The sequence below is a fragment of the Thalassophryne amazonica genome, chromosome 2 (genome assembly GCF_902500255.1).
Source record: "Thalassophryne amazonica chromosome 2, fThaAma1.1, whole genome shotgun sequence".
Lineage (NCBI taxonomy): Eukaryota > Metazoa > Chordata > Actinopteri > Batrachoidiformes > Batrachoididae > Thalassophryne > Thalassophryne amazonica.
The window spans coordinates 94,480,329-94,507,924 of record NC_047104.1 but is presented as its reverse complement, the minus strand read 5'-3'; the positions used below and the strand labels follow the sequence as shown (position 1 = coordinate 94,507,924).

General features: G+C 45.2%; 2 protein-coding genes across 4 annotated transcripts in view; one reads left to right on the top strand and one right to left on the bottom strand.

Annotated features, from left to right (window-relative positions):
- vrk3 (VRK serine/threonine kinase 3) overlaps positions 1 to 12,862 on the top strand; it is a 34,231-nt gene extending 21,369 nt beyond the window's left edge. For both annotated transcript variants that reach the window (XM_034189716.1, XM_034189706.1), the window contains 7 exons: positions 11,214 to 11,298; positions 11,395 to 11,494; positions 11,615 to 11,707; positions 11,822 to 11,954; positions 12,251 to 12,368; positions 12,523 to 12,581; positions 12,664 to 12,862. In XM_034189716.1, coding sequence (XP_034045607.1) covers positions 11,214 to 11,298; positions 11,395 to 11,494; positions 11,615 to 11,707; positions 11,822 to 11,954; positions 12,251 to 12,368; positions 12,523 to 12,581; positions 12,664 to 12,800 — 725 coding nt within the window. In that variant the 3' untranslated portion in view covers positions 12,801 to 12,862. The remainder of the gene's footprint in view (positions 1 to 11,213; positions 11,299 to 11,394; positions 11,495 to 11,614; positions 11,708 to 11,821; positions 11,955 to 12,250; positions 12,369 to 12,522; positions 12,582 to 12,663) is intronic.
- An 11,527-nt stretch (positions 12,863 to 24,389) lies between these two features.
- The window catches only part of LOC117527369 (rho family-interacting cell polarization regulator 1-like), a 38,070-nt gene continuing 34,863 nt past the window's right edge, over positions 24,390 to 27,596 (bottom strand). For both annotated transcript variants that reach the window (XM_034189686.1, XM_034189692.1), the window contains exons 16-17: positions 25,750 to 25,828; positions 24,390 to 25,665 (exon numbers count right to left, since the gene is read on the bottom strand). In XM_034189686.1, coding sequence (XP_034045577.1) covers positions 25,598 to 25,665; positions 25,750 to 25,828 — 147 coding nt within the window. In that variant the 3' untranslated portion in view covers positions 24,390 to 25,597. The remainder of the gene's footprint in view (positions 25,666 to 25,749; positions 25,829 to 27,596) is intronic.

Sequence of the window (27,596 nt, the reverse complement as noted above, 5' to 3'; positions counted from 1 at the left end):
GGGTGACAGCTGTCACCCATCACTGGACACAGCTGTTCCACTCAGCACAGAGGTATATCAGGAGGACGGCGTCTCCACCTCAGTGCCGAGATATCGCCTTTAGACTGAGGTAACGTTCTCTGCATTTATATTCTGACTAACTAGCTAAAAGATTTGTTAAACCTTTTCAGGACAGCTGATTACTGTAAGCTAAATTGCTTGGATAAGTACTCACCTGCCTGCCATATTGTGACTAGAGGTGGAGGCGGCTTCTCCCCTCTCCATTACTGGGTGCTGTCGCATCCACGCCTGTGTTGTTGCTCTCTCCCGCCAGCAGTACCGGATCCGACGAGCGGAGGCAGTGGCCACCTGGGAATTCGGGACTTGGCGGTTCCAGTATTTCCAGGGTTCGGTGGCAGAGGAGATCTGGGTGGTTTCGGTTCGACTGAGACGGACGTCTCCTACCTTCGAGCCTGCCCACACGACACCAGCGGATTCGACCCCAAATTGTGATTGTTGTATTCATTGTGCTCGTTTCACAATAGTAAACCTTGTTATTCACCTTCCTCCATTGTCCGTTCATTGCGCCCCCTGTTGTGGGTCCGTGTTCCTACACTTTCACAACAGGATATCTCGGCCAGCGTCATGGATCCCGAGGGGCGTCAACCGGCTGTTGAACGGCCAATGGAAGAACAAGGCGCGTCGGCGGCTTCGGGAGGGGTAATCGGTGGATCCTCACCGCTTTCACCACTCGGATCGATTTAATGACCGAGCAGCACGTTCTCCTAAACCGCAGGGTGGAGGCTCTCGCCGCGCAAGTGGAGGCGCGCCCTCCGGGCGCCGCTGCGGCTCTCCCTCCCGAGGACCCTGCGCGTGAAAGTGACGTTCCACTGGTCGTTCAACGGTCCCTTCCTCCGTCCCCAGAAGCATACATAAGCCCTCCAGAACCGTACGGAGGCTGTGTGGAGACGTGCGCGGATTTCCTGATGCAGTGTTCGCTCGTCTTCGCACAGCGTCCCGTGATGTACGCGACTGATGCTAGCAAAGTCGCTTATGTAATAAACCTGCTTCGCGGGGAGGCACGCGCTTGGGCTACAGCGCTCTGGGAGCAGAACTCACGGCTCCTTCATACCTACGATGGGTTTGTACGGGAGCTCAGAACGGTGTTCGACCATCCCAACAGAGGAGAGTCCGCTTCAACCGCGCTACTGTCGATGAGACAGGGGCGTCGGAGTGCAGCTGCCTATGCAGTCGCCTTCCGCATCGCGGCGGCGAGATCCGGCTGGAATAGCACTGCCCTCCGCGCCGCCTTTGTAAACGGACTGTCACTGGTCCTAAAAGAACACCTGGTGGCGAAGGACGAACCGCGGGACTTAGATGGTCTCATCGATCTGGTCATACGACTCGACAACCGGTTAGAAGAACGCCGTCGGGAACGAGGCGAAGGGCGTGGCCAGGCACGCGTCGTCCCTCTCCCTTCCGGTTCCGATCGAGCTCCGCCCTCCCCACGCTCCTCTGTTCCTGCGCTCCGTGCGCCTACGGCTCCCCCTGCTGACGAAGCTATGGACACGAGCAGGGCAACATTTAGGGCACCTGGAGCACAAAGGAGGCGGGCCCACGGAGCTTGTTTTGTTTGTGGCTCGAGTGAGCATCTCGCAAACGACTGCCCCGAGCGGTTAAACTCCAACGCCCGCCCCTAGAGACTGGGCCAGGGGTGGGCCAGAACATTCATGTGGGACACACCCACATTGCTACATGACTCCCAGTCACGATCCTGTTTGAGGATTCAACCCTGAAGGCCCCAGCACTGGTGGACACGGGCTCTGAGGGGAATCTGCTAGACAGCAGATGGGCTAGGGAGATAGGGCTCCCTCTGGTGGCTCTTACCTCGCCTGTGCAGGTTCGGGCACTAGATGGCTCCCTACTCCCACCAATCATGCACAAGACACCTCCAGTAACTCTGGTGGTGTCAGGTAGCCACCGGGAGGTGATAGAGTTCTTTGTGACTCAGGCCACCTCCCGTGTGGTTTTGGGTTTTCCCTGGATGTTGAAGCACAATCCCCGGATCGATTGGCCGTCCGGGGTAGTGGTTCAGTGGAGCGAAACCTGCCATCGGGAGTGTCTAGGTTCCTCGGTTCCTCCCGGCTCCCACGCTAGGGAGGAGGTCCGAGTCCCGCCCAATCTGAAGGCGGTGCCGGCGGAGTACCATGACCTCGCTGACGTGTTCAGCAAGGATCTGGCTCTCACGCTTCCTCCCCACCGTCCTTATGATTGTGCCATTGATTTGGTTCCAGGCTGTGAGTACCCGTCCAGTAGGCTGTACAACCTCTCACGGCCGGAGCGTGAATCAATGGAGACCTACATCCGGGACTCCTTAGCTGCCGGGTTGATCCGGAATTCCACCTCTCCGATGGGTGCTGGTTTCTTTTTTGTGGGTAAAAAAGACGGCGGGCTTCGTCCATGCATTGATTACAGGGGGTTGAACGAAATCACGGTTCGCAACCGATACCCGTTGCCCTTGTTGGATTCGGTGTTCACCCCCTTGCATGGAGCCAAAATTTTCACCAAGCTGGATCTTAGGAATGCGTATCATTTGGTTCGGATCCGGAAGGGAGACGAATGGAAGACGGCATTCAACACCCCCTTAGGTCATTTTGAGTACCTGGTCATGCCGTTCGGTCTCACTAATGCTCCCGCGACTTTCCAAGCGTTGGTAAACGATGTCTTGCGGGACTTCCTGCACCGGTTCGTCTTCGTATATCTAGACGATATACTCATCTTTTCCCCGGATCCTGAGACACATGTCCGGCATGTCCGTCAGGTCCTGCAGCGGTTGTTGGAGAACCGCCTGTTTGTGAAGGGCGAGAAGTGTGAATTCCACCGCACTTCTTTGTCCTTCCTGGGGTTCATCATCTCCTCCAACTCCGTCGCCCCTGATCCGGCCAAGGTTGCGGCGGTGAGAGACTGGCCCCAACCAACAAGCCGTAGGAAGCTGCAACAGTTCCTCGGCTTTGCTAATTTCTACAGGAGGTTTATTAAGGGCTACAGTCAGGTAGTTAGCCCCCTGACAGCCCTGACCACCCCAAAAGTCCCCTTCACCTGGTCGGATCGGTGCGAAGCCGCGTTCAAGGAGTTGAAACGGCGCTTCTCGTCTGCACCAGTTCTGGTGCAGCCCGATCCTAGCCGCCAGTTAGTGGTTGAAGTGGATGCCTCGGACTCAGGGATAGGAGCGGTGCTCTCCCAGAGCGGGAAGACCGATAAGGTCCTTCACCCGTGTGCCTATTTTTCCCGCAGGTTGACCCCCGCTGAACGGAACTATGACGTCGGCAATCGGGAACTCCTTGCTGTGAAAGAGGCCCTCGAAGAGTGGAGACATCTGTTGGAGGGAACAGCCGTGCCATTCACGGTTTTCACTGACCATCGGAACCTGGAGTACATCAGGACCGCCAAGCGGCTGAACCCCAGGCAAGCCCGCTGGTCACTGTTCTTTGGCCGTTTTGACTTCCGGATCACCTACCGTCCCGGGACCAAGAATCAAAGATCGGATGCATTGTCCCGGGTGCACGAAGACGAAGTCAAAACGGAACCGTCGGATCCCCCGGATCCCATCATCCCGGAGTCCGCTATCGTGGCCGCCCTCACCTGGGACGTAGAGAAGACCGTCCGGGAGGCCCTGACCCGTGACCCGGACCCCGGAAACGGACCAAAGGACAGACTATACGTCCCACCAGAGGCTAGGGCTGCAGTCCTGGACTTCTGTCACGGTTCTAAACTCTCCTGTCACCCTGGGGTGCGAAGGACCGTGACAGTCGTCCGGCAACGCTTCTGGTGGGCATCCCTGGAGGCCGACGTCCGGGACTACGTCCAGGCCTGTACCACCTGCGCCAGGGGCAAGGCCGACCACAGAAAGACCTCAGGGCAGCTACAGCCACTGCCCGTGCCTCATCGCCCCTGGTCCCACATCGGCCTGGACTTTGTCACGGGTCTCCCGCCGTCCCAGGGACACACCGTCGTCTTCACGATAGTGGACCGTTTCTCCAAGGCGGCCCACTTCGTGGCCCTCCCGAAGCTCCCAACGGCCCAGGAGACAGCGGACCTCCTGGTCCACCACGTCGTCCGTCTGCATGGCATACCATCAGACATCGTCTCCGATCGCGGTCCCCAGTTCACCTCGCACGTCTGGAGGAGCTTCTGCCGGGAACTGGGGGCCACGGTCAGCCTCTCGTCTGGGTACCACCCCCAGACTAACGGGCAGGCAGAGCGGGCGAATCAGGAACTGGAGCAGACACTTCGCTGTGTGACAGCCGCGCACCCGACGGCCTGGAGTACCCACCTGGCCTGGATCGAGTACGCCCACAACAGCCAAGTGTCATCAGCCACCGGCCTCTCCCCGTTTGAGGTGTGCTTGGGGTATCAGCCCCCCTTGTTTCCGGTGGTTGAGGGAGAGGTCGGTGTGCCCTCGGTCCAGGCCCACCTACGGAAGTGCCGTCGGGTGTGGCGTGCCGCCTGCTCTGCTTTGTTGAAGGCCCGGACGAGGGCGAAGAAACATGCAGACCGGCGGCGGGCCCCGGCCCCCAAGTATCGTCCTGGGCAGGAGGTCTGGTTGTCCACCAAGGACATTCCTCTGCAGGTAGACTCGCCGAAACTTCAAGAACGGTACATCGGACCTTACAAGATCCTCAAGGTCATCAACCCCGCCGCAGTGAGGCTCCAGCTTCCGGCCTCACTGCGGATCCATCCAGTTTTTCATGTTTCCCGGATCAAGCCCCTTCACACCTCACCCCTCTGCACCCCGGGTCCGGCGCCGCCTCCTGCCCGGATCATCGACGGGGAACCGGCTTGGACTGTACGCCGGCTCCTTGATGTCCGTCGGATGGGCCGGGGTTTTCAATATCTGGTGGACTGGGAGGGGTACGGCCCCGAGGAGCGCTCCTGGGTGAAGAAGGGCTTCATCCTGGACCCGGCCCTCCTGGCCGACTTCTACCGTCGCCATCCGGACAAGCCCGGCCGTGCGCCAGGAGGCGCCCGTTGAGGGGGGGGTCCTGTTGTGTGGGCCGTTGAAGAGGAGGTACTGCTGGCCCACCACCACCAGAGGGCGCCCTGCCTGGAGTGCAGGCTCCAGGTACCAGAGGGCGCTGCCGCCTTATGGGAGCAGCCTGGGTGACAGCTGTCACCCATCACTGGACACAGCTGTTCCACTCAGCACAGAGGTATATCAGGAGGACGGCGTCTCCACCTCAGTGCCGAGATATCGCCTTTAGACTGAGGTAACGTTCTCTGCATTTATATTCTGACTAACTAGCTAAAAGATTTGTTAAACCTTTTCAGGACAGCTGATTACTGTAAGCTAAATTGCTTGGATAAGTACTCACCTGCCTGCCATATTGTGACTAGAGGTGGAGGCGGCTTCTCCCCTCTCTGTTACTGGGTGCTGTCGCATCCACGCCTGTGTTGTTGCTCTCTCCCGCCAGCAGTACCGGATCCGACGAGCGGAGGCAGTGGCCACCTGGGAATTCGGGACTTGGCGGTTCCAGTATTTCCAGGGTTCGGTGGCAGAGGAGATCTGGGTGGTTTCGGTTCGACTGAGACGGACGTCTCCTACCTTCGAGCCTGCCCACACGACACCAGCGGATTCGACCCCAAATTGTGATTGTTGTATTCATTGTGCTCGTTTCACAATAGTAAACCTTGTTATTCACCTTCCTCCATTGTCCGTTCATTGCGCCCCCTGTTGTGGGTCCGTGTTCCTACACTTTCACAACAGAAATTAGAGGTCATCCATGTCTTTATGTCTGTAAGACAATCCTGCAGTTTAGCTAATTGGTGTGTGTCCTCTGGCTTCATGGATAGATAAAGCTGGGTATCATCTGCGTAACAATGAAAATTTAAGCAATACCGTCTAATAATACTGCCTAAGGGAAGCATGTATAAAGTGAATAAAATTGGTCCTAGCACAGAACCTTGTGGAACTCCATAATTAACTTTAGTCTGTGAAGAAGATTCCCCATTTACATGAACAAATTGTAATCTATTAGACAAATATGATTCAAACCACCGCAGCGCAGTGCCTTTAATACCTATGGCATGCTCTAATCTCTGTAATAAAATTTTATGGTCAACAGTATCAAAAGCAGCACTGAGGTCTAACAGAACAAGCACAGAGATGAGTCCACTGTCCGAGGCCATAAGAAGATCATTTGTAACCTTCACTAATGCTGTTTCTGTACTATGATGAATTCTAAAACCTGACTGAAACTCTTCAAATAGACCATTCCTCTGCAGATGATCAGTTAGCTGTTTTACAACTACCCTTTCAAGAATTTTTGAGAGAAAAGGAAGGTTGGAGATTGGCCTATAATTAGCTAAGATAGCTGGGTCAAGTGATGGCTTTTTAAGTAATGGTTTAATTACTGCCACCTTAAAAGCCTGTGGTACATAGCCAACTAACAAAGATAGATTGATCATATTTAAGATCGAAGCATTAAATAATGGTAGGGCTTCCTTGAGCAGCCTGGTAGGAATGGGGTCTAATAAACATGTTGATGGTTTGGATGAAGTAACTAATGAAAATAACTCAGACAGAACAATCGGAGAGAAAGAGTCTAACCAAATACCGGCATCACTGAAAGCAGCCAAAGATAACGATACGTCTTTGGGATGGTTATGAGTAATTTTTTCTCTAATAGTTAAAATTTTGTTAGCAAAGAAAGTCATGAAGTCATTACTAGTTAAAGTTAATGGAATACTCAGCTCAATAGAGCTCTGACTCTTTGTCAGCCTGGCTACAGTGCTGAAAAGAAACCTGGGGTTGTTCTTATTTTCTTCAATTAGTGATGAGTAGAAAGATGTCCTAGCATTACGGAGGGCTTTTTTATAGAGCAACAGACTCTTTTTCCAGGCTAAGTGAAGATCTTCTAAATTAGTGAGACGCCATTTCCTCTCCAACGTACGGGTTATCTGCTTTAAGCTACGAGTTTGTGAGTTATACCACGGAGTCAGGCACTTCTGATTTAAAGCTCTCTTTTTTAGAGGAGCTACAGCATCCAAAGTTGTCTTCAATGAGGATGTAAAACTATTGACGAGATACTCTATCTCACTTACAGAGTTTAGGTAGCTACTCTGCACTGTGTTGGTATATGGCATTAGAGAACATAAAGAAGGAATCATATCCTTAAACCTAGTTACAGCGCTTTCTGAAAGACTTCTAGTGTAATGAAACTTATTCCCCACTGCTGGGTAGTCCATCAGAGTAAATGTAAATGTTATTAAGAAATGATCAGACAGATGGGAGTTTTCAGGGAATACTGTTAAGTCTTCTATTTCCATACCATAAGTCAGAACAAGATCTAAGATATGATTAAAGTGGTGGGTGGACTCATTTACTTTTTGAGCAAAGCCAATAGAGTCTAATAATAGATTAAATGCAGTGTTGAGGCTGTCATTCTCAGCATCTGTGTGGATGTTAAAATCGCCCACTATAATTATCTTATCTGAGCTAAGCACTAAGTCAGACAAAAGGTCTGAAAATTCACAGAGAAACTCACAGTAACGACCAGGTGGACGATAGATAATAACAAATAAAACTGTTTTTGGGACTTCCAATTTGGATGGATAAGACTGAGTCAAGCTTTCAAATGAATTAAAGCTCTGTCTGGGTTTTTGATTAATTAATAAGCTGGAATGGAAGATTGCTGCTAATCCTCCGCCGCGGCCCGTGCTACGAGCATTCTGACAGTTAGTGTGACTCGGGGGTGTTGACTCATTTAAACTAACATATTCATCCTGCTGTAACCAGGTTTCTGTAAGGCAGAATAAATCAATATGTTGATCAATTATTATATCATTTACCAACAGGGACTTAGAAGAGAGAGACCTGATGTTTAATAGACCACATTTAACTGTTTTAGTCTGTGGTGCAGTTGAAGGTGCTATATTATTTTTTCTTTTTGAATTTTTATGCTTAAATAGATTTTTGCTGGTTATTGGTAGTCTGGGAGCAGGCACCGTCTCTACGGGGATGGGGTAATGAGGGGATGGCAGGGGGAGAGAAGCTGCAGAGAGGTGTGTAAGACTACAACTCTGCTTCCTGGTCCCAACCCTGGATAGTCACGGTTTGGAGGATTTAAGAAAATTGGCCAGATTTCTAGAAATGAGAGCTGCTCCATCCAAAGTGGGATGGATGCCGTCTCTCCTAACAAGACCAGGTTTTCCCCAGAAGCTTTGCCAATTATCTATGAAGCCCACCTCATTTTTTGGACACCACTCAGACAGCCAGCAATTCAAGGAGAACATGCGGCTAAACATGTCACTCCCGGTCTGATTGGGGAGGGGCCCAGAGAAAACTACAGAGTCCGACATTGTTTTTGCAAAGTTATACACCGATTTAATGTTAATTTTAGTGACCTCCGATTGGCGTAACCGGGTGTCATTACTGCCGACGTGAATTACAATCTTACCAAATTTACGCTTAGCCTTAGCCAGCAGTTTCAAATTTCCTTCAATGTCGCCTGCTCTGGCCCCCGGAAGACAATTGACTATGGTTGCTGGTGTCGCTAACTTCACATTTCGCAAAACAGAGTCGCCAATAACCAGAGTTTGATCCTCGGCGGGTGTGTCGTCGAGTGGGGAAAAACGGTTAGAGATGTGAACGGGTTGGCGGTGTACACGGGGCTTCTGTTTAGGGCTACGCTTCCTCCTCACAGTCACCCAGTCAGCCTGCTTTCCCGGCTGCTCAGGATCTGCCAGGGGGTAACTAACGGCGGCTAAGCTACCTTGGTCCGCACCGACTACAGGGGCCTGGCTAGCTGTAGAATTTTCCACGGTGCGGAGCCGAGTCTCCAATTCGCCCAGCCTGGCCTCCAAAGCTACGAATAAGCTACACTTATTACAAGTACCGTTACTGCTAAAGGAGGCCGAGGAATAACTAAACATTTCACACCCAGAGCAGAAAAGTGCGGGAGAGACAGGAGAAGCCGCCATGCTAAATCGGCTAAGAGCTAGTAGCTATGCTAAGCTAGCGGATTCCTAAAAACACGCAAAGTGAATAATGTGTAAATAATTTAGAGGTGATTCAGCAGAAGGAGTGCTTTAGTTAAGGCACGTAAAGATTACACTGGGAAACAAATCGTAATCTAGATAACTAGATCAATCTAACTGCGCAGATTAAACAGCTAACAGATACAGAAAAACACCGCTGTGCTCCGGAACAGGAAGTGATACAATACCACATATATATATACGAGGGCTGTCAATAAAGTAACGGTCCTTTTTATTTTTTTCAAAAACTATATGGATTTCATTCATATGTTTTTACGTCAGACATGCTTGAACCCTCGTGCGCATGCGTGAGTTTTTCCACGCCTGTCGGTGACGTCATTCGTCTGTGAGCACTCCTTGTGGGAGGAGTCGTCCAGCCCCTCGTCGGAATTCCTTTGTCTGAGAAGTTGCTGAGAGACTGGCGCGTTGTTTGATCAAAATTTTTTCTAAACCTGTGAGACACATCGAAGTGGACACGGTTCGAAAAATTAAGCTGGTTTTCAGTGAAAATTTTAACGGCTGATGAGAGATTTTGAGGTGATTCTGTCGCTTTAAGGACTTCCCACGGTGCGAGACGTCGCTCAGCGCTCTCAGCCGCCGTCGTCAGTCTGTTCAAGCTGAAAACCTCCACATTTCAGGCTCTGTTGATCCAGGACGTCGTGAGAGAACAGAGAAGTTTCAGAAGAAGTCGGTTTCAGCATTTTATCCGGATATTCCACTGTTAAAGGAGATTTTTTTAATGAAAGACGTGCGGACGTGTCCGCGCGTCGGGACGCAGCCGACGCGACGCTCCGCCACAGGAAAAACACCTCTGTTGAAAGCCTTAAGGACAAGTTGGAACATGTCCTGCTGTTAAACAATTTCTCATATACTCACTCCACAGAAAGCCATCAAAAGCCGCCTGGATTTTACAAATGGTTATCAACACGGAGGTGTTTTTCCTGTGCCGCCGCACCGCGTCGGCTGCGTCTCGACGCGCGGACCCGTCCGCACGTCTTTCATTAAAAAAAATCTCCTTTAACAGTGGAATATCCGGATAAAATGCTGAAACCGACTTCTTCTGAAACTTCTCTGTTCTCTCACGACGCCCTGGATCAATAAAGCCTGAAATGTGGAGGTTTTCAGCTTGAACAGGCTGATGACGCCGCCTGAGAGTGCTGCACGACGTCTCGCACCGTGAAAAGTCCTTAAAGCGACAGAATCACCTCAAAATCTCTCATCAGCCGTTAAAATTTTCACTGAAAACCAGCTTAATTTTTCGAACCGTGTCCACTTCGATGTGTCTCACAGGTTTAGAAAAAATTTTGATCAAACAACGCGCCAGTCTCTCAGCAACTTCTCAGACAAAGGAATTCCGACGAGGGGCTGGACGACTCCTCCCACAAGGAGTGCTCACAGGCGAATGACGTCACCGACAGGCGTGGAAAAACTCACGCATGCGCACGAGGGTTCAAGCATGTCTGACGTAAAAACATATGAATGAAATCCATATAGTTTTTGAAAAAAATAAAAAGGACCGTTGCTTTATTGACAGACCTCGTATATATATATGCATTAAAATGCAAATTAATTATTTAAAAATCATATAATGTGATTTTCTGAATGATTTTTTAGATTGTCTCTCACAGTTGAAGTGTACCTATGATAAAAATTAGACCACTCCGTTCTTTTGCAGGTGGAAAAATGTTCAAAGTCTACAGTGGATCAATTACTTATTTGCCTCACTGTAAATAGATAGTACTAACATGCTGAGTCCCTATATATCACGGGTAGAGTTGGGGGGGTGGCTGTGCCATCACCAGATGGAGCTGGAAGTGCTCCCAAATAATGAAAACAAATCTCTCCTTTCAGGCCCTTTTGCCTCACTAACAATTACATAAAATTTCAGATGATCCTGATACAGCTTTTTCTGTGGACATCCTACTACACAGCAACTTTTATTAATTTTCTATGAGCACTGAGACATTTAAAAACTAAGTGACCTACTGCAAGCACAATAAACTCTACGAAGAAGCACGTAAAGTTTGTCCCCAATGTCCAGTCCTGCTACCTGTTAGTTCAGACAATTGTCAGATGACAGTCCTCTCTCCTGTGATCCAGACTTGTGATGATTTAAACTGCAGAGAAAAGGCAGTAGGAGGCACCTGATATCACAATATAATCCCCTCATTACAGTAATTCTCTTGTTTCTCCCCTAGTGGACAAATGGGTGAAGAACAACAAGATGGATTTTCTTGGGATTCCTTCTTGTGTTGGTTTTGGTCTCCACGGTGATTCCTACAGGTATGGAAGAAGATCGTTTTTACACTTGATGCACTTTTGCATAACCTCTGAATCTTCCTGTTGTTTTTGTGTGTGTGTGTGTGTGTGTGTGTGTAGGTTTCTGGTTTTTCCTGACTTGGGCCAGTCTCTTGAGTCTCTTATGCAGAATGATGGGCTTCTGTCTGAAAAAGTTGTTCTTCAGCTTGCCTGTAGAATAGTGAGTGTTTTCAAATCAGCTCTGAACCCGATGGATTTTTTTTTTTTTTACTATATTTTTTAGATGTTTTGTTGCTATCAGCAGAAACTATGGTGCTCTCTCACTTCTTTGTCATTGCAGTTGGATGTGCTGGAATATATCCATTCAAATGAATATGTTCACGCTGACCTCAGTGCAGAGAACATTTACGTCAAGCCTAGTCAGAAATCACAGGTGATGAATGTTTTGCAGTACAGACTGACATGTTTGTCAGTGTATATTTACACGATGGCCATATATAAAGGCAGTGAAAAAGTGCACACCGCTGATTGATACTTTTGTCTTTAGGTGTACCTGGTCGGATACTGCTATGCTTTTCGCTACTGTCCAGGTGGGCAGCATGTAGAGTACCGTGAGGCCAGCAGAACTCCACATGAGGGCACTGTGGAGTTCATCAGTCTGGATGCCCACAAAGGAGCAGGTGAAAATCAGAGAATTACAAAACCTAATCTTGTTTTTCTACCACAAGGGGCAGCTGTACTCCTCCCACAATCCATCTGTCCTGCTGTGGTTGCAGCAGGGCTGTTATACACGTGCAGATATAACAAGGCTGGGTAGATGTTCTCATGTAGCTTTTATTCCTGGTGAAGCTGATTCTGGCCTCTCTGGCTATAATGTAAAACGGTTTGGACAACTGTGACACGGTCCTGTTTGAACCCAAAGTGGAGGATTCAGATGAGGGTTCTGCAGTGATTTCTCTTCATGTCATCCTTTCAGCTCCGTCTCGGCGCAGCGACTTGCAGTCTCTGGGTTACTGCATGCTGCGCTGGCACAGCGGGATGCTGCCGTGGACAGAAGTCACTCAGCCAGACCAAGTCGCCACCCAGAAACAGAGGTGAGAAACTTTTGAGGCTGCATTTTTGAATTCCACTTACATTGTGCAGTACTGAAAGATATCTGTTACTTCTAATCTACAAGCAACTGTCGTCTGTTGTTAAAAAAGTAATGCAACAGAACACACTGGCTATTGAAGATAAATCCTATTTCAGGTACATGGACGATGTGCCTGCACTGTTGAATCACTGCTTTGGGAAGAAGAGTGTTACTCGTGAGTTTGTGTTTTCCTTTTATAAATTATATAAAGCATGTGCATGCACTCCTCATGCTGATGCATCTGTGTGGTGGTGCAGGTGCATTTCAAACCTACCTGACTGCAGTAATGGCGCTGCAGTATTCGGAGCAGCCCGACTACTTGGCGCTGAAGGATGTGTTCAGAGCAGCTTTGCTGCAGCTTGGGGGAACCGTGGAGCAGCTGCTCGACTTTTAAGAGAGGTCATACCTCCACCTGTGTACCTCTGGTCCACATCCTATTCTTGTTTTTACTGAAAAGGTTTCATAGCTAGCAGAAAAGTGTTTATTCTGACTGACAAGAGTGTTGTGTCCACAGTTATTTGTTCGGTAGCACATTAATGCTTTCTGTGGATTCATGTCGTTTGTTTTGAGATGATGTTTGTTATGTCTGCTGTCTATAATCCTAAATTAAAGGAGAACTCCAACATTTTTTAACCTGGCCTGTTTTTAGATGTTTGGGCTTCATATTTTCACTCGGGACATTAATCAATGCAATATTGATTTAGAATGCAAACACCGTCTCGGGCTACTGTACAGGGCATCCTGAAAACAACCACTTGTTGTCCCCCATGAACAGGCCAAATGTCATTACAAGTGTGATAGCATGGAGAGGTTCCCTGTGGAGGTGCGCATGTATGTCTCCCCTAAATGTCACACTATTTAAGATGGCCAATATACAGTAGTGTTCAGAATAATAGTAGTGCTATGTGACTAAAAAGATTAATCCAGGTTTTGAGTATATTTCTTATTGTTACATGGGAAACAAAGTACCAGTAGATTCAGTAGATTCTCACAAATCCAACAAGACCAAGCATTCATAATATGCACACTCTTAAGGCTATGAAATTGGGCTATTAGTAAAAAAAAAGTAGAAAAGGGGATGCTGTTGCCGCTACAAACTCAAAACTATTATGTTCAAACTGCTTTTTTAGTAATCTTGTGAATCACTAAACTAATATTTAGTTGTATAACCAGTTTTTCATGATTTCTTCACATCTGCGAGGCATTAATTTTGTTGGTTTGTTACCAAGATTTTGCTCATTTACTAGTGTGCTTGGGGTCATTGTCTTGTTGAAACACCCATTTCAAGGGCATGTCCTCTTCAGCATAAGGCAACATGACCTCTTCAAGTATTTTGACATATCCAAACTGATCCATGACACCTGGTATGCGATATATAGGCCCAACACCATAGTAGGAGAAACATGCCCATATCATGATGCTTGCACCACCATGCTTCACTGTGAACTGTGGCTTGAATTCAGTTTGGGGTCGTCTCACAAACTGTCTGCGGCCCTTGGACCCAAAAAGAACAATTTTACTCTCATCAGTCCACAAAATATTCCTCCATTTCTCTTTTGGCCAGTTGATGTGTTCTTTGGCAAATTGTAACCTCTTCTACACATGTCTTTTATTTAACAGAGGGACTTAGCGGGGGATTCTTGCAAATAAATTAGCTTCACACAGGCGTCTTCTAACTGTCACAGCACTTACAGGTAACTCCAGACTGTCTTTGATCATCCTGGAGCTGATCAGTGGGTGAGCCTTTGCCATTCTGGTTATTCTTCTATCCATTTTAATGGTTGTTTTCCGTTTTCTTCCACGCATCTCTCTTTTTTTATTTTTATTTTTTGTCCCTTTTAAAGCATTGGAGATCATTGTAGATGAACAGCCTATAATTTTTTGCACCTGCGTATAAGTTTTCCCCTCTCCAATCAGCTTTTTATTCAAACTACGCTGTTCTTCTGAGCAATGTCTTGAACGTCCCATTTTCCTCAGGCTTTCAAAGAGAAAAGCATGTTCAACAGGTGCTGGCTTCATCCTTAAATAGGGGACACCTGATTCACACCTGTTTGTTCCACAAAATTGACAAACTCACTGACTGAATGCCACACTACTATTACTGTGAACACCCCCTTTTCTACTTTTTTTTTTTACTAATAGCCCAATTTCATAGCCTTAAGAGTGTGCATATCATGAATGCCTGGTCTTGTTGGATTTGTGAGAATCTACTAAATCTACTGGTATCTTGTTTCCCATGTAACAATAAGAAATATACTCAAAACCTGGATTAATCTTTTTAGTCACATAGCACTACTATTATTCTGAACACTACTGTAGTTAGCCGCTTACCTTCATCTACAATGGTGAGACGTTTACATTTAGTGTAGTAAACATGCAGGTAACCACCATAGAGATTCTTTCCATGTTACCAGACACTTCGAATAATGTTTTTGCCTTTTCATTTGTAACGGTGGGGGATCACTATACAGTAACATTAACCTGTACCATAACCTGTGATGGTGTTTGCATTCTAAATCAACATTGCGCTTTTTACTTTTCCCCCAAAATGAAAAGATGCACTCTAAAAAGTCAGTTCTCCTTTAATGTGTTATTGGGGAGTAAAATTGTAGGGAAATTTAAATTATAAATTTGATCAGTCTGTAATGCTTTAATAGCTACAGCCTGTACGTAAACAAGGTGATTCTGTCACTTTATAACTAGATTAAAAGAAATACCAAGATTTATGCCAGAATGTTGGGGATTTAACATACTGTTCTGGAAAACAAATTGTACTCAAAGTTGAATACAAATACTATATATAGGGTGTCTCAAAAAAATTTACCCAAACGTACTCTGAAATATGAATACCGGGAAATGGTTTTACTGGGAAATGTTTTTCTCATATCAGGAACCCTAAGGGCCCCTTCACACATAGTACAAATAAGTACAACTCAGGGCAAATCACAGCGGAAGAGCTCGTATGAGTGATTGAAGAAAACACCAAGCCATCGGGCAGGCGTGAACGATGCCGCTGCGACAGTTTTGTGCACGCGGAAACAGTGTGAGCAGCTGCGTGTAACCACATCGTGCAGCTGCTGTGGGGAAAAAAAAAAACATGCCATCCACAGAATTTGAACCTGCAATTTCCAAAAGCTCTGATTGCCAGTCAGACACTTTACCACTGAGCTACCATCACTCACGTGGTCACAGATGTACAGTCATGAGATGAATGAGAAGCAGGCCGGTCTTATCATGTCCACATCTACTGGCAGCATTTCCAACCAGCCCATGCGTGTCCTGCCCGACGCGTCTTGTGGACAGCGCGCCACAGGACTGACACCGCGTCATGTGGAACAGAGCTCACGTGGGTGACGTGACATTCAGATCGCCTGATGCGTGTTATGATCTGACGGTCCATTTCCCCTGGGGTAGCCTGTCAACGTGCACGCCATGCGTGCCCTCGCTGCAGCCCATTGCAACAGCGATATGTTTTTATGTATGTCCATGTGGTGACAGCAAGCAGACATAACGAGCGTCATAGTGGACAGTTGTTAGTTCATGTCCGTCCAAACACAGTACGTGTTCTCCAGCTGGCACGTCCAGAACCACAGATCGCCACAGCCGCTCCTGTCGGCGGACACCCCCCCATCAGTTCAGCGCACACATCACCGTGTCACTGTGTCGGTTTGCAAAGCCACACTCGTGGGGGCGCTCAGAAAAATTTCACATCCAGCTTGACAGTGATTATCTGCTGACTGTTGTCATGCTGATAGTGTGAATGGCCACACATTTTCTAAGTGCCAAGCAAGCGGTGTTAGATGTTCGTGTGTGTCAGCTGGAATTTGGCCGACACCTGCCACGAGAGTGTCGATGGGCTCTCACAGCACACACTGTCTTTCAGCCACTGGTGTGCGCAAATAGCTGTAGCACAGGTGTACAAGGTGTTGGAGGCAGCTATGACTTTACACGTATTGCATACAATTCCTGCTTCATGCATAATTCAACCACATTTGTACTATGTATGAAGGGGTCCTAAAGTTTGTTCTGCAAGATATTAAAGTCCAGGAAAAATGCTGCCTTTTACCCTAATTCAGAGAACAAAAATCGTTGCGTTCTGTGCAACGCATCCTGAGGGCTGACTTGCATCTCTTTCCATACAAAAGTCAGTCTCAGAGCAAACTAACTCCCCAGGAAATGGCAAGGAAACTTGAATTTGCTAGGTGGTTTTCGGGAAAACTGGAGACAGATGATTTGTTTCTTTGGAAACCAGACGAGGAGGTTACATTGATCATGTGGTGTAAAAGACAAAGGGTTAAAACATCAAAAAGGAAAGACTGAACTAAAAACTGTGCATTGGGGAGAAAAATTACATGCTTTCGCCACATGGTCATGCAGAAAATGTCAGATAATTTTGAGTGGTTTTTCTGTGCTGTCAAAATACTTTTGGGTACTTTTTTTTTTGAGACACACACACACACATTATATATATATATATATATATATATATATATATATATATATATGCATTTTAACTGTGATGTTTGTTTTTTGCACTGAAAAAAGTTTAGGTTGAGCAGCAGCAGCAACACAAACTCATCAGGATGAGGGTTGTGATTCCTACCATCTCTGTTTAGTGTTCTGAGATAAATATCACTGTAGTTGATATGATTGGTAATTCAGAAGGCTGATGACTAGTTATTGTCCAAGCTGTTTTTTTTTTCTTGTGAATGAAAGAGGGAAGGATGAGGTTAATCATGCTTCCTGAACAGAAGTCAACATGTAAAATATTTTCTGACTCTTACTAACAAGTCAGGTCTGGGATCATGCATTGTGTGTCACTGCATGTGCCTCACCACAGAACCACCCTGGGTCCACATGGTAACCAGCCAGGTGGACAAGAAGTCCATCCCTACCCCTCCAAAGTAACCGTCCATCCGTCACAGCCAGGTGAAGCATGGGTGTTCACCAGGCCTAGTCTAGCTGCTGCCATTCTCAACACAGAGGTACATAGTACACTCAACAAAAATATAAACGCAACACTTTTGGTTTTACTCCCATTTTGTATGAGATGAACTCAAAGATCTAAAACTTTTTCCACATACACAATATCACCATTTCCCTCAAATATTGTTCACAAACCAGTCTAAATCTGTGATAGTGAGCACTTCTCCTTTGCTGAGATAATCCATCCCACCTCACAGGTGTGCCATATCAAGATGCTGATTAGACACCATGATTAGTGCACAGGTGTGCCTTAGACTGTCCACAATAAAAGGCCACTCTGAAAGGCGCAGTTTTGTTTTATTGGGGGGGGGGATACCGGTCAGTATCTGGTGTGACCACCCTTTGCCTCATGCAGTGCAACACATCTCCTTCGCATAGAGTTGATCAGGTTGTCAATTGTGGCCTGTGGAATGTTGGTCCACTCCTCTTCAATGGCTGTGCGAAGTTGCTGGATATTGGCAGGAACTGGTACACGCTGTCGTATACGCCGGTCCAGAGCATCCCAAACATGCTCAATGGGTGACATGTCCGGTGAGTATGCCGACCATGCAAGAACTGGGACATTTTCAGCTTCCAAGAATTGTGTACAGATCCTTGCAACATGGGGCCGTGCATTATCCTGCTGCAACATGAGGTGATGTTCTTGGATGTGGCACAACAGTGGGCCTCAGGATCTCGTCATGGTATCTCTGTGCATTTAAAATGCCATCAATAAAATGCACCTGTGTCCATAACAGACGCCTGCCCATACATAACCCCGCCGCCACCATGGGCCACTCGATCCACAACATTGACATCAGAAAACCGCTCACCCAGACGACGCCACACACGCTGTCTGCCATCTGCCCTGAACAGTGTGAACCGGGATTCATCCGTGAAGAGAACACCTCTCCAACGTGCCAAACGCCAGCGAATGTGAGCATTTGCCCACTCAAGTCTGTTACGACGACGAACTGGAGTCAGGTCGAGACCCTGATGAGGAGGACGAGCATGCAGATGAGCTTCCCTGAGACGGTTTCTGACAGTTTGTGCAGAAATTCTTTGGTTATGCAAACCGATTGTTTCAGCAGCTGTCCGAGTGGCTGGTCTGACGATCTGATCGATCAAAGATCAAAGATGGCGGCACCAGGTGTGTGGCAGGTATAGCGATAGCTTTTTTTGGTTTTGCACTGCTGACAAGTGTTTTTTATTGTACCGACACTAGCCTGATTTTAGATGGATATGGTTTGAGTAGGTTTGCTCAGCCGGGCAAGCACTTTGGATTCGGGAGATTTGTCCCAACTAACATTCTTGTTCAGTCGCAACTCAGTGGCCGAACAACAAAGCGCTCCGGGATTACATCCAAGTCACAGCGGAGCTACGCATTTTTAGCAGTCATGTTTCTCTTGCTGTCTGGGGACGTTCACCGGTGTCCTGGTCCAGTACATCATACTGATGAAACGGTGGACCTGGTTAAGCATGGGATCAGTCATTGTGCGGACATGCGCTTGGTTTGCAGCAGAGGACCAGCAGCTTTCGGGACACACCAAGTGCTTGAGTGGGTCCTATTACCAGTGTTAACACCAACTAGTAGCGGTCCAACGGCTTCAGATGGGGCTGCGCCTGCGGTTAATAGCAGTCTAGTAGTCACGAGGCCTTTAACTTCTCCGGCGGTGCTACCAGGGGAGCAAACAGCGCTAGCGGCCCTTGACGGGACCCTGCCTGCGGCCAACAACAGTCTAGCAATCGCGAGGCCTTCAACTTCATCAGCGGAGCTAGCAGGGGCGCTAACGCCACCAGCAACCTGTGATGGGATGTCACAGACGGCAAACAACAATCCACCAGTCGCGAGGCCTTCAACCATTCTAGTGGCTCTAGCAGGGGAGCTGACGCCACCAGCGGCCTTTGATGGAATCCTGCCCGCGGCTAATAACAGCTTAGCAGTTGTGAGGCCTTTAACTTCATCGCTGGTGCTAGCAGGGGAGCTAACGCCATCAGTGACCTGTGATGGAACCCCGCCTATGGCTAACAACAGCCCAGCAGTCGTGAGGCCTCCAACTTCCCTAGCGGTGTTGGCAGGGGAGCTAACACCGTCAGTGGTTCGTGATGGGATGCCATCGACGGCTAACAACAACCCACCAGTCGCGAGGCTTTCGGCCACTTCAGTGGCGCTAGCGGGGGAGCTGACGCTACCAGTGGCCCTGGACGGGACTCCGCCAGCGTCTAACACTAGCTTAGCGGTCGCGAGACCTTCGACTCCATCGGCGGTGCTGGCGGGGGAGCTGACGCCACCAGCGGACCTGGACAGGACCCTGCCCACGGCTAACAACAGTCTAGCAGTCGCGAGGCCTTCAACTTCATCGGTGGTGCTAGCGGGGGAGCTAGCTCCGCCAGCGGCTGACGATGAACATCCCACCGTCAATAGTGGATTGCATACACCGATTCAGATCAGTAAGAAAATAAATCAGGACGTTAAAAATATGCATCTAGCGACTACAAAACAAAGCAACAAAGTTATTTCAAACTGTTAATCATGCCAGGGTTTTATGGGATCGAAAGTTAAAACCAAAGGGCATATTTGGGGGGCACATAAATATTAGAAGCATATTTTCAAAAGCGGAACACCTTCAACATCTTCTGTCGGACTCAAATTTAGACTACCTGTGTCTCTCGGAGACCTGGTTAAAACCTCACTCCCCCTTAAGTCACATAATAGTACCTGGATACAAAATATATAGAAACGATAGAATAAATTGCAAAGGTGGAGGGGTTATATGTCAAAGAATATTTGCAATGTGAACAACTGGACTTACCCAACAACAATTTAGAGTGTATTGGTGTAAAATTTACATTATCACCTGAAATGTCTTTTCTTGTATTTGTCCTCTACAGACCACCGTCCGCTAAGGAAGATTTCTATGATGACCTGGGTCAATTGTTAAAAATTTATAGTGCAAAAGAAATGATCCTTTTGGGGGATTTCAACTTAAATTGGATGGACAAAAAAACAAGAAAGAAATTGAGTGACATATGCATTAAATATCAACTGTCACAATTAATCAATAAGCCTACCCGAATCACCAATAAATCACAAACGTTACTGGATTTAATTCTTAGTAATAAAGTAGACCGTATCTCTAAAACATACAATTTAATAACTGGAATGTCTGACCACAATCTTACATTAGTTGCACGTAAATTATCCCGATTTAGGGCTAAAAATCAAAATAGAGAAATAAAGGTAAAATGTGTAGATATTATTCCAAAAAGAAACTTAGAACCTTTGGAAAATGATCTTGGGCTGATTAACTGGGATGGAAAAATTGTAGGACCTGATTGTGAAGACGTGGCAAATCAAATAATAACTACAATCCAAGACATATTGTCTAGATACAGGAAGACAGTACCAATAAAAGATAAAAAGCAAAATATACCCTGGTTAAATGAGACCTCGAGGCAAATGATGAAAATTAGAGATATGGCGTTAAAAAAATTTTAAAATCAGGCCGGAATACAGATCACATAGTATTTAAAGGGATGAGGAAGAAAGTAACATCAGAACTCAGGAAAGCTAAAGCGAATTTTTTTCTAAATAAAATAAAAGAAGCAAAAGGCAATAATAAAGCCTTATGGGAAACGCTCAATAAATTGATGGGCAAAGATCATCAAAAATGTGAAATTACACAAATTAAATGTTGTAATGAAATTTTTAATGATAGTGTAAGTATTGCAAATAATTTTAACACATATTTTATCATTTCTATATATGAACTTAGCCAAAAATTCACTCCAGTGTATCCCAAAAAAAGACTAATAACAGATAACCCAAAATTGAACCTATGCTTAACTAATGAATTTCAGGTAAAAAAAATGTTGGTTTCTCTGACAAATTCAAAAATCAAAGACATCTATGGAATAGACTCTGCGCTCATTAAAAAAAATTATGAATACTTAATCAAACCACTAACAAGGTTAACGAATCTTTCAATTGAACAAAATTCTTTTCCAGATAAAATGAAAATTGCAGCAATAATTCCTATACACAAATATGGTAACAAGACATGGAAAATTATAGACCGATTAGCATTCTTCCAATATTTTCCAAAATCATAGAAAAGGTAGTGTCCAGGCAAATAATTGACCATCTAGAATCAAATGCATTGTTACATCCTATGCAGTTTGGTTTTAGAAAGTACCATTCTACAGATACAGCCTGTAGCTATCTCTTGGAAAACATAAAATCAAATTTAGACAAAGGAGTTGTTGGAGCAATTTTCTTAGACTTACGCAGAGCGTTCGATACCGTAAATCATGAACTTCTCTATTCAAAATTACAAAGATTCAAACTATCAGAAAACACAATAAGTTGGTTAAAATCTTATTTATCAGGGCGAAATCAGTGTGTCAGAATTAATAATGTAGTATCTGAGATAAAACTGTGCAATATAGGTTTACCACAAGGGTCAATTTTGGGCCCGGCCTTATTTTCTTTATATATAGATGATTTACCTTCAGTATGTGACAATGTGAGCATACAAATGTACGCAGATGATACAATAATATACACACACGGAACAAATATGACTGAGGTTGTGAGCAAATTAATTATAGCCATGGGAAGAGTTTCTACCTGGCTTCAGGAATCCTGTCTAACATTAAACTTGGAAAAAACAGCAGCCATCTATTTCACTATTAAGAATAAAACAACAGTATATCCAAATATTATTATCAGTGATCAAATTATAAAAAATGTAACTGAGTTCAAATATTTAGGGCTTACATTAGATTCAACTCTCAGTTTTAAGAAGCATATAAAAGATCTCAAACACTTTAATTTAATTTAGTTACTTTTAAAAGCATAAGAAACACATTAACAACAGAGGCTGCAAAATGCTTTCTAAATGCAATGATAATACCTCATTTTTCTTACTGTATAACAAGTTGGGCTCAAGCAAATCTAACAACGTTAAGACCTTTGGAGTCCCTGTATAAAAGGGCTCTTAAAATCCTTGATCAAAAAAGTATTCAATATCATCAGTCATATTTTGAGCAAATATGCTATGCTCAGCTTTGAAAATTTTATCTTTCTCCATGAGGTTCAAATGGTATACAAAATAGTTCATAATCAAGCTCCGCCACCTCTCAAGAACTTCATTCACCTGTCCTCTGATACAACAAGGGGTAACAAGAGCAACCACTCGGAGGCAGTGTACCATTCCCAAATGTAAGACTGCATTTGCACAATCGTTTTCTTACAGAGCGACAAAGAAGTGGAATATATTATCAGAAGAAATAAAAACACAACCAGACTTTAAGACATTTTCTGTAAAGGTAAAATCATGGCTTCTTCAAAACCAAAGATGTAGGCACTAAATATATAGCACTGCTAAAGGTAACACTGAACATGTGTAATAAGTATTCTGATTTTATATAGAAATTGAGAGATGAACTGTATGAAGGGTGAATATTTTTTACAAGTGTTTTGATACTGTGCAGTAATTGAGAGGTTTAGATGAATTTATGAATGTCTTGACAATTTTGATGTTTTGATGCTGCATGTTATGAGTGACAGGGATGAATTATGGTTGTTTTGATATGGCACAGTATTTTAGAAATGAATGACGTAAGAATGAATTTAGTATTATATATTTTGTAGGTTTGTTTGTGATGTATTTAATAGCCCTATGTGTATCCCCCTGACCCTCAAGGACTACAGATGGAAATTAGCTGTTGCAGCTACAATCTGGTACAAACATCTCTGCTTGATGAGCATAATGTAATTGTATGTTGTCCTTGTACAAATAAATGGAAATGAAATGAAATCTTGGAGGTGAACATGCTGGATGTGGAGGTCCTGGGCTGGTGTGGTTACACATGGTCTGCGGTTGTGAGGCTGGTTGGATGTACTCCCAAATTCTCTGAAACGCCTTTGGAGACGGCTTATGGTAGAGAAATGAACATTCAATACACGAGCAACAGCTCTGGTTGACATTCCTGCTGTCAGCATGCCAATTGCACGCTCCCTCAAATCTTGCGACATCTGTGGCATTGTGCTGTGTGATAAAACTGCACCTTTCAGAGTGGCCTTTTATTGTGGACAGTCTAAGGCACACCTGTGCACTAATCATGGTGTCTAATCAGCATCTTCATATGGCACACCTGTGCGGTGGGATGGATTATCTCAGCAAAGGAGAAGTGCTCACTATCACAGATTTAGACTGGTTTGTGAACAATATTTGAGGGAAATGGTAATATTGTGTATGTGGAAAAAGTTTTAGATCTTTGAGTTCATCTCATACAAAATGGGAGCAAAACCAAAAGTGTTGCATTTATATTTTTGAGTGTATGTGCTGGACCATGCCCAGAGAAACATGCCACATGTCCAAATTGTCATAGGTGACATTCCCTCACAATCAAGTGACACTTCTGACCTGAGTCACTTAGTCACTCCTTTGACAGTCATTCTAGCAATACCCAAGGATCCTCTGAAGAGACCTGGTCCTGAAGACACATAGTTGTTTGCTTTAGGTCACTGGTTAGCATCCAGGTCTCACCACAGTACAGTAAGACAGGTGGCACCAAGACCCTAAAGACTTGGACCTTCAGTCTGCAAAGATGTTGACATCACCAAACACCTCTGTCCAGTAAGCTTATGACTGTAAGATCTTCCCAGGCATCTCTCTCTCAAAGGGTAAGCAGTCAAAGACACGAATGTTACTGCTGAGATACATAAATGTCTCTACAAGTTCACTTTCACCACATACTGCTATGTTTATGCTGGCCTAGTTCAGGTCACCGAAAACCTGGATCTTGCTCTTTGATCCAGGACAGTCAGCATTTCTGGGAATTTACAGTAAGTAAATGCGTTACACTGAATAAATGGCTATTTTTTAAAACTGTTTTGGGGTCTCAGTTGTTAACTAAAAGCAAAACAGGTTATTTGAAGTTTAAGGAGTGTGTAAATCTGGTGGTTGTGATGTTCTCTTGAGAACACAAACAAATGCAGAAACTTCAAGGAAACTTTTACAAAGCTTTTAACATTTGTCAACATAAACATTTGAACATTTCAGAACATATGCAATTCTTTATATGAAACAGTAAATATCTCTTATTGTGCACTCTAATTCAGAAAATAAACACTTATCTTTGCCCGATCACATCTGTTGTGGCATTCACTTATTGAAAACTTTACATCTGTCACCTGAGGCACTTTCTGAATGACGAGGCTTTAGTAGAACAATGTAAAGCAGGACACTGAAGGACTGTGGCGCCCCCTAAAGGAGCCTCTGTACACCACTGCAAACAGGCTTGGTTAGGTTGGTGCTCACTGAGCTCAATCGGATGAGCTAGGTTTTTCTTTTTAATTACAAACATGCTGGCAGTGTGACGCAGATACACATGCAGGTTTAAATATTTTTACACTGCAAATTGTTTTTGTGTTGGCAAAAATGACAGAGCAGTTGTTGAAATAAAATCTCTTGATTAGTCCAAATGCTTTTAAATGTTATTACTAACGTTCCTCGTGTTGCTGTAAAGGCAGGATGTTACGTCTGCACTCAGTGTGGATTTTTTTTTTTTTGCATATAAACAGTTTGTTTTTCAGAGTGCACTCCTTGTTTATCTGCAGCTCACTTACTCTTCAAACATCACATGCTTCTGAAGTCTTTCTTCTGCCGCGAGCAGTGTCAGCGCGGTGGGCCACACGTTCACGTAACACTGTAAATCACAACCTCAGATCTCTGCTGTAAGAACTGTGTCCAAAAATACTGACTGGTTTCAAAGCCTCCCGGCTCCAGCTTCTGCTGTTTTCATGCTTTGACCTCACTGATCGACTTTTATGCTTCTCTGATGGAAATCATTCGATTACAGAACAGTTGCAAAGCCAAAACATGGCCACATTCAGCCGTTCCTAAAATGAAGGCATCATTAGAATTTTTTATTTTTTTTTAAATGTATGCAGGAGGAATTTGTGAAAGTGTAAACTCAGTGGTATCCCACTTTTAAACACAGGCAGCATGTGCAGAAGGAAAAAGAACGTTGGCTACCTTGGGGTTACTGTAAATAACCAACGATTTAACTTTGTTGGTCAGAAGAAGGCAAAAGTGCACAAACTCCACGCTGGTGGAAGAGCTTGTTTGTCAAGGCCTCCAATCCCACATCGAAAGCAGGTGATGACATGAACAGATAAGAGCGGGGAAACAGTTTGGTCACGGTTCCACCGTGTCCTCAGGAGACAGTAGTGGCCATCTGGTTGGGAGTAGATGGGCGCTCTTCCTGATCAGATGTCTCATCTCCTGGAAGATTTGAAGAAATGTGGCAAATTAAACTGCTGTTGCTCAGACCGACCTGCAGCAGTGTGTAGTAGCAAAGCTGCTCACCACGTTGTTCATCTGCCCGTTTCTCCTCATCTGGAATTTCCACCTGACCCAAATCCTGCGCATCCACCACACTTGAGCCCTATTCAGATAATGTTAAGCACTCAATTTCAAAATCATGTTTAATTAAAGCTACAGTGTGCAGGATTAGGCATCTTCTAGTGGTGAGTCTGGAGGCTGCCCACCCTGTTGCCCTTCACATTTTCGGGCGGAAGGGTGTCATGCTCCCTCACCTTCTCTTGTGATAAGCAAACTAGTTATCCTGTACTACAACCCCTGGCAAAAATTATGGAATCACTGGCCTCGGAGGATGTTCATTCAGTTGTTTAATTTTGTAGAGAAAAAAAAGCAGATCACAGACATGGCACAAAACTAAAGTCATTTCAAATGGCAACTTTCTGGCTTTAAGAAACACTATAAGAAATCAGGAAAATAAAATTGTGGCAGTCAGTAACGGTTACTTTTTTTTAGACCAAGCAGAGGGAAAAAAAAAATATGGAATCACCCAATTCTGAGGAAAAAATTATGGAATCATGAAAAACAAAAGAACGCTCCAACACATCACTAGTATTTTGTTGCACCACCTCTGGCTTTTATAACAGCTTGCAGTCTCTGAGGCATGGACTTAATGAGTGACAAACAGTACTCTTCATCAATCTGGTTCCAACTTTCTCTGATTGCTGTTGCCAGATCAGCTTTGCAGGTTGGAGCCTTGTCATGGACCATTTTCTTCAACTTCCACCAAAGATTTTCAATTGGATTAAGATCTGGACATGCAGGCCATGACATTGACCCTATGTGTCTTTTTGCAAGGAATGTTTTCACAGTTTTTGCTCTATGGCAAGATGCATTATCATCTTGAAAAATGATTTCATCATCCCCAAACATCCTTTCAATTGATGGGATAAGAAAAGTGTCCAAAATATCAACGTAAACTTGTGCATTTATTGATGATGTAATGACAGCCATCTCCCCAGTGCCTTTACCTGACATGCAGCCCCATATCATCAATGACTGTGGAAATTTACATGTTCTCTTCAGGCAGTCATCTTTATAAATCTCATTGGAACAGCACCAAACAAAAGTTCCAGCATCATCACCTTTCCCAATGCAGATTCGAGATTCATCACTGAATATGACTTTCATCCAGTCATCCACAGTCCATGATTGCTTTTCCTTAGCCCATTGTAACCTTGTTTTTTTCTGTTTAGGTGTTAATGATGGCTTTCGTTTAGCTTTTCTGTATGTAAATCCCATTTCCTTTAGGCGGTTTCTTACAGTTCGGTCACAGACGTTGACTCCAGTTTCCTCCCATTCGTTCATTTGTTTTGTTGTGCATTTTCGATTTTTGAGACATATTGCTTTAAGTTTTCTGTCTTGACGCTCTGATGTCTTCCTTGGTCTACCAGTATGTTTGCCTTTAACAACCTTCCCATGTTGTTTGTATTTGGTCCAGAGTTTAGACACAGCTGACTGTGAACAACCAACATCTTTTGCAACATTGCGTGATGATTTACCCTCTTTTAAGAGTCTGATAATCCTCTCCTTTGTTTCAATTGACATCTCTCGTGTTGGAGCCATGATTCATGTCAGTCCACTTGGTGCAACAGCTCTCCAAGGTGTGATCACTCCTTTTTCGATGCAGACTAAACGAGCAGATCTGATTTGATGCAGGTGTTAGTTTTGGGGATGAAAATTTACACGGTGATTCCATAATTTATTCCTCAGAATTGAGTGAGTCCATATTTTTTCCCTCTGCTTGGTCTAAAAAAAAGTAACCGTTACTGACTGCCACAATTATTTTTCCTGATTTCTTATAGTGTTTCTTAAAGCCAGAAAGTTGCCATTTG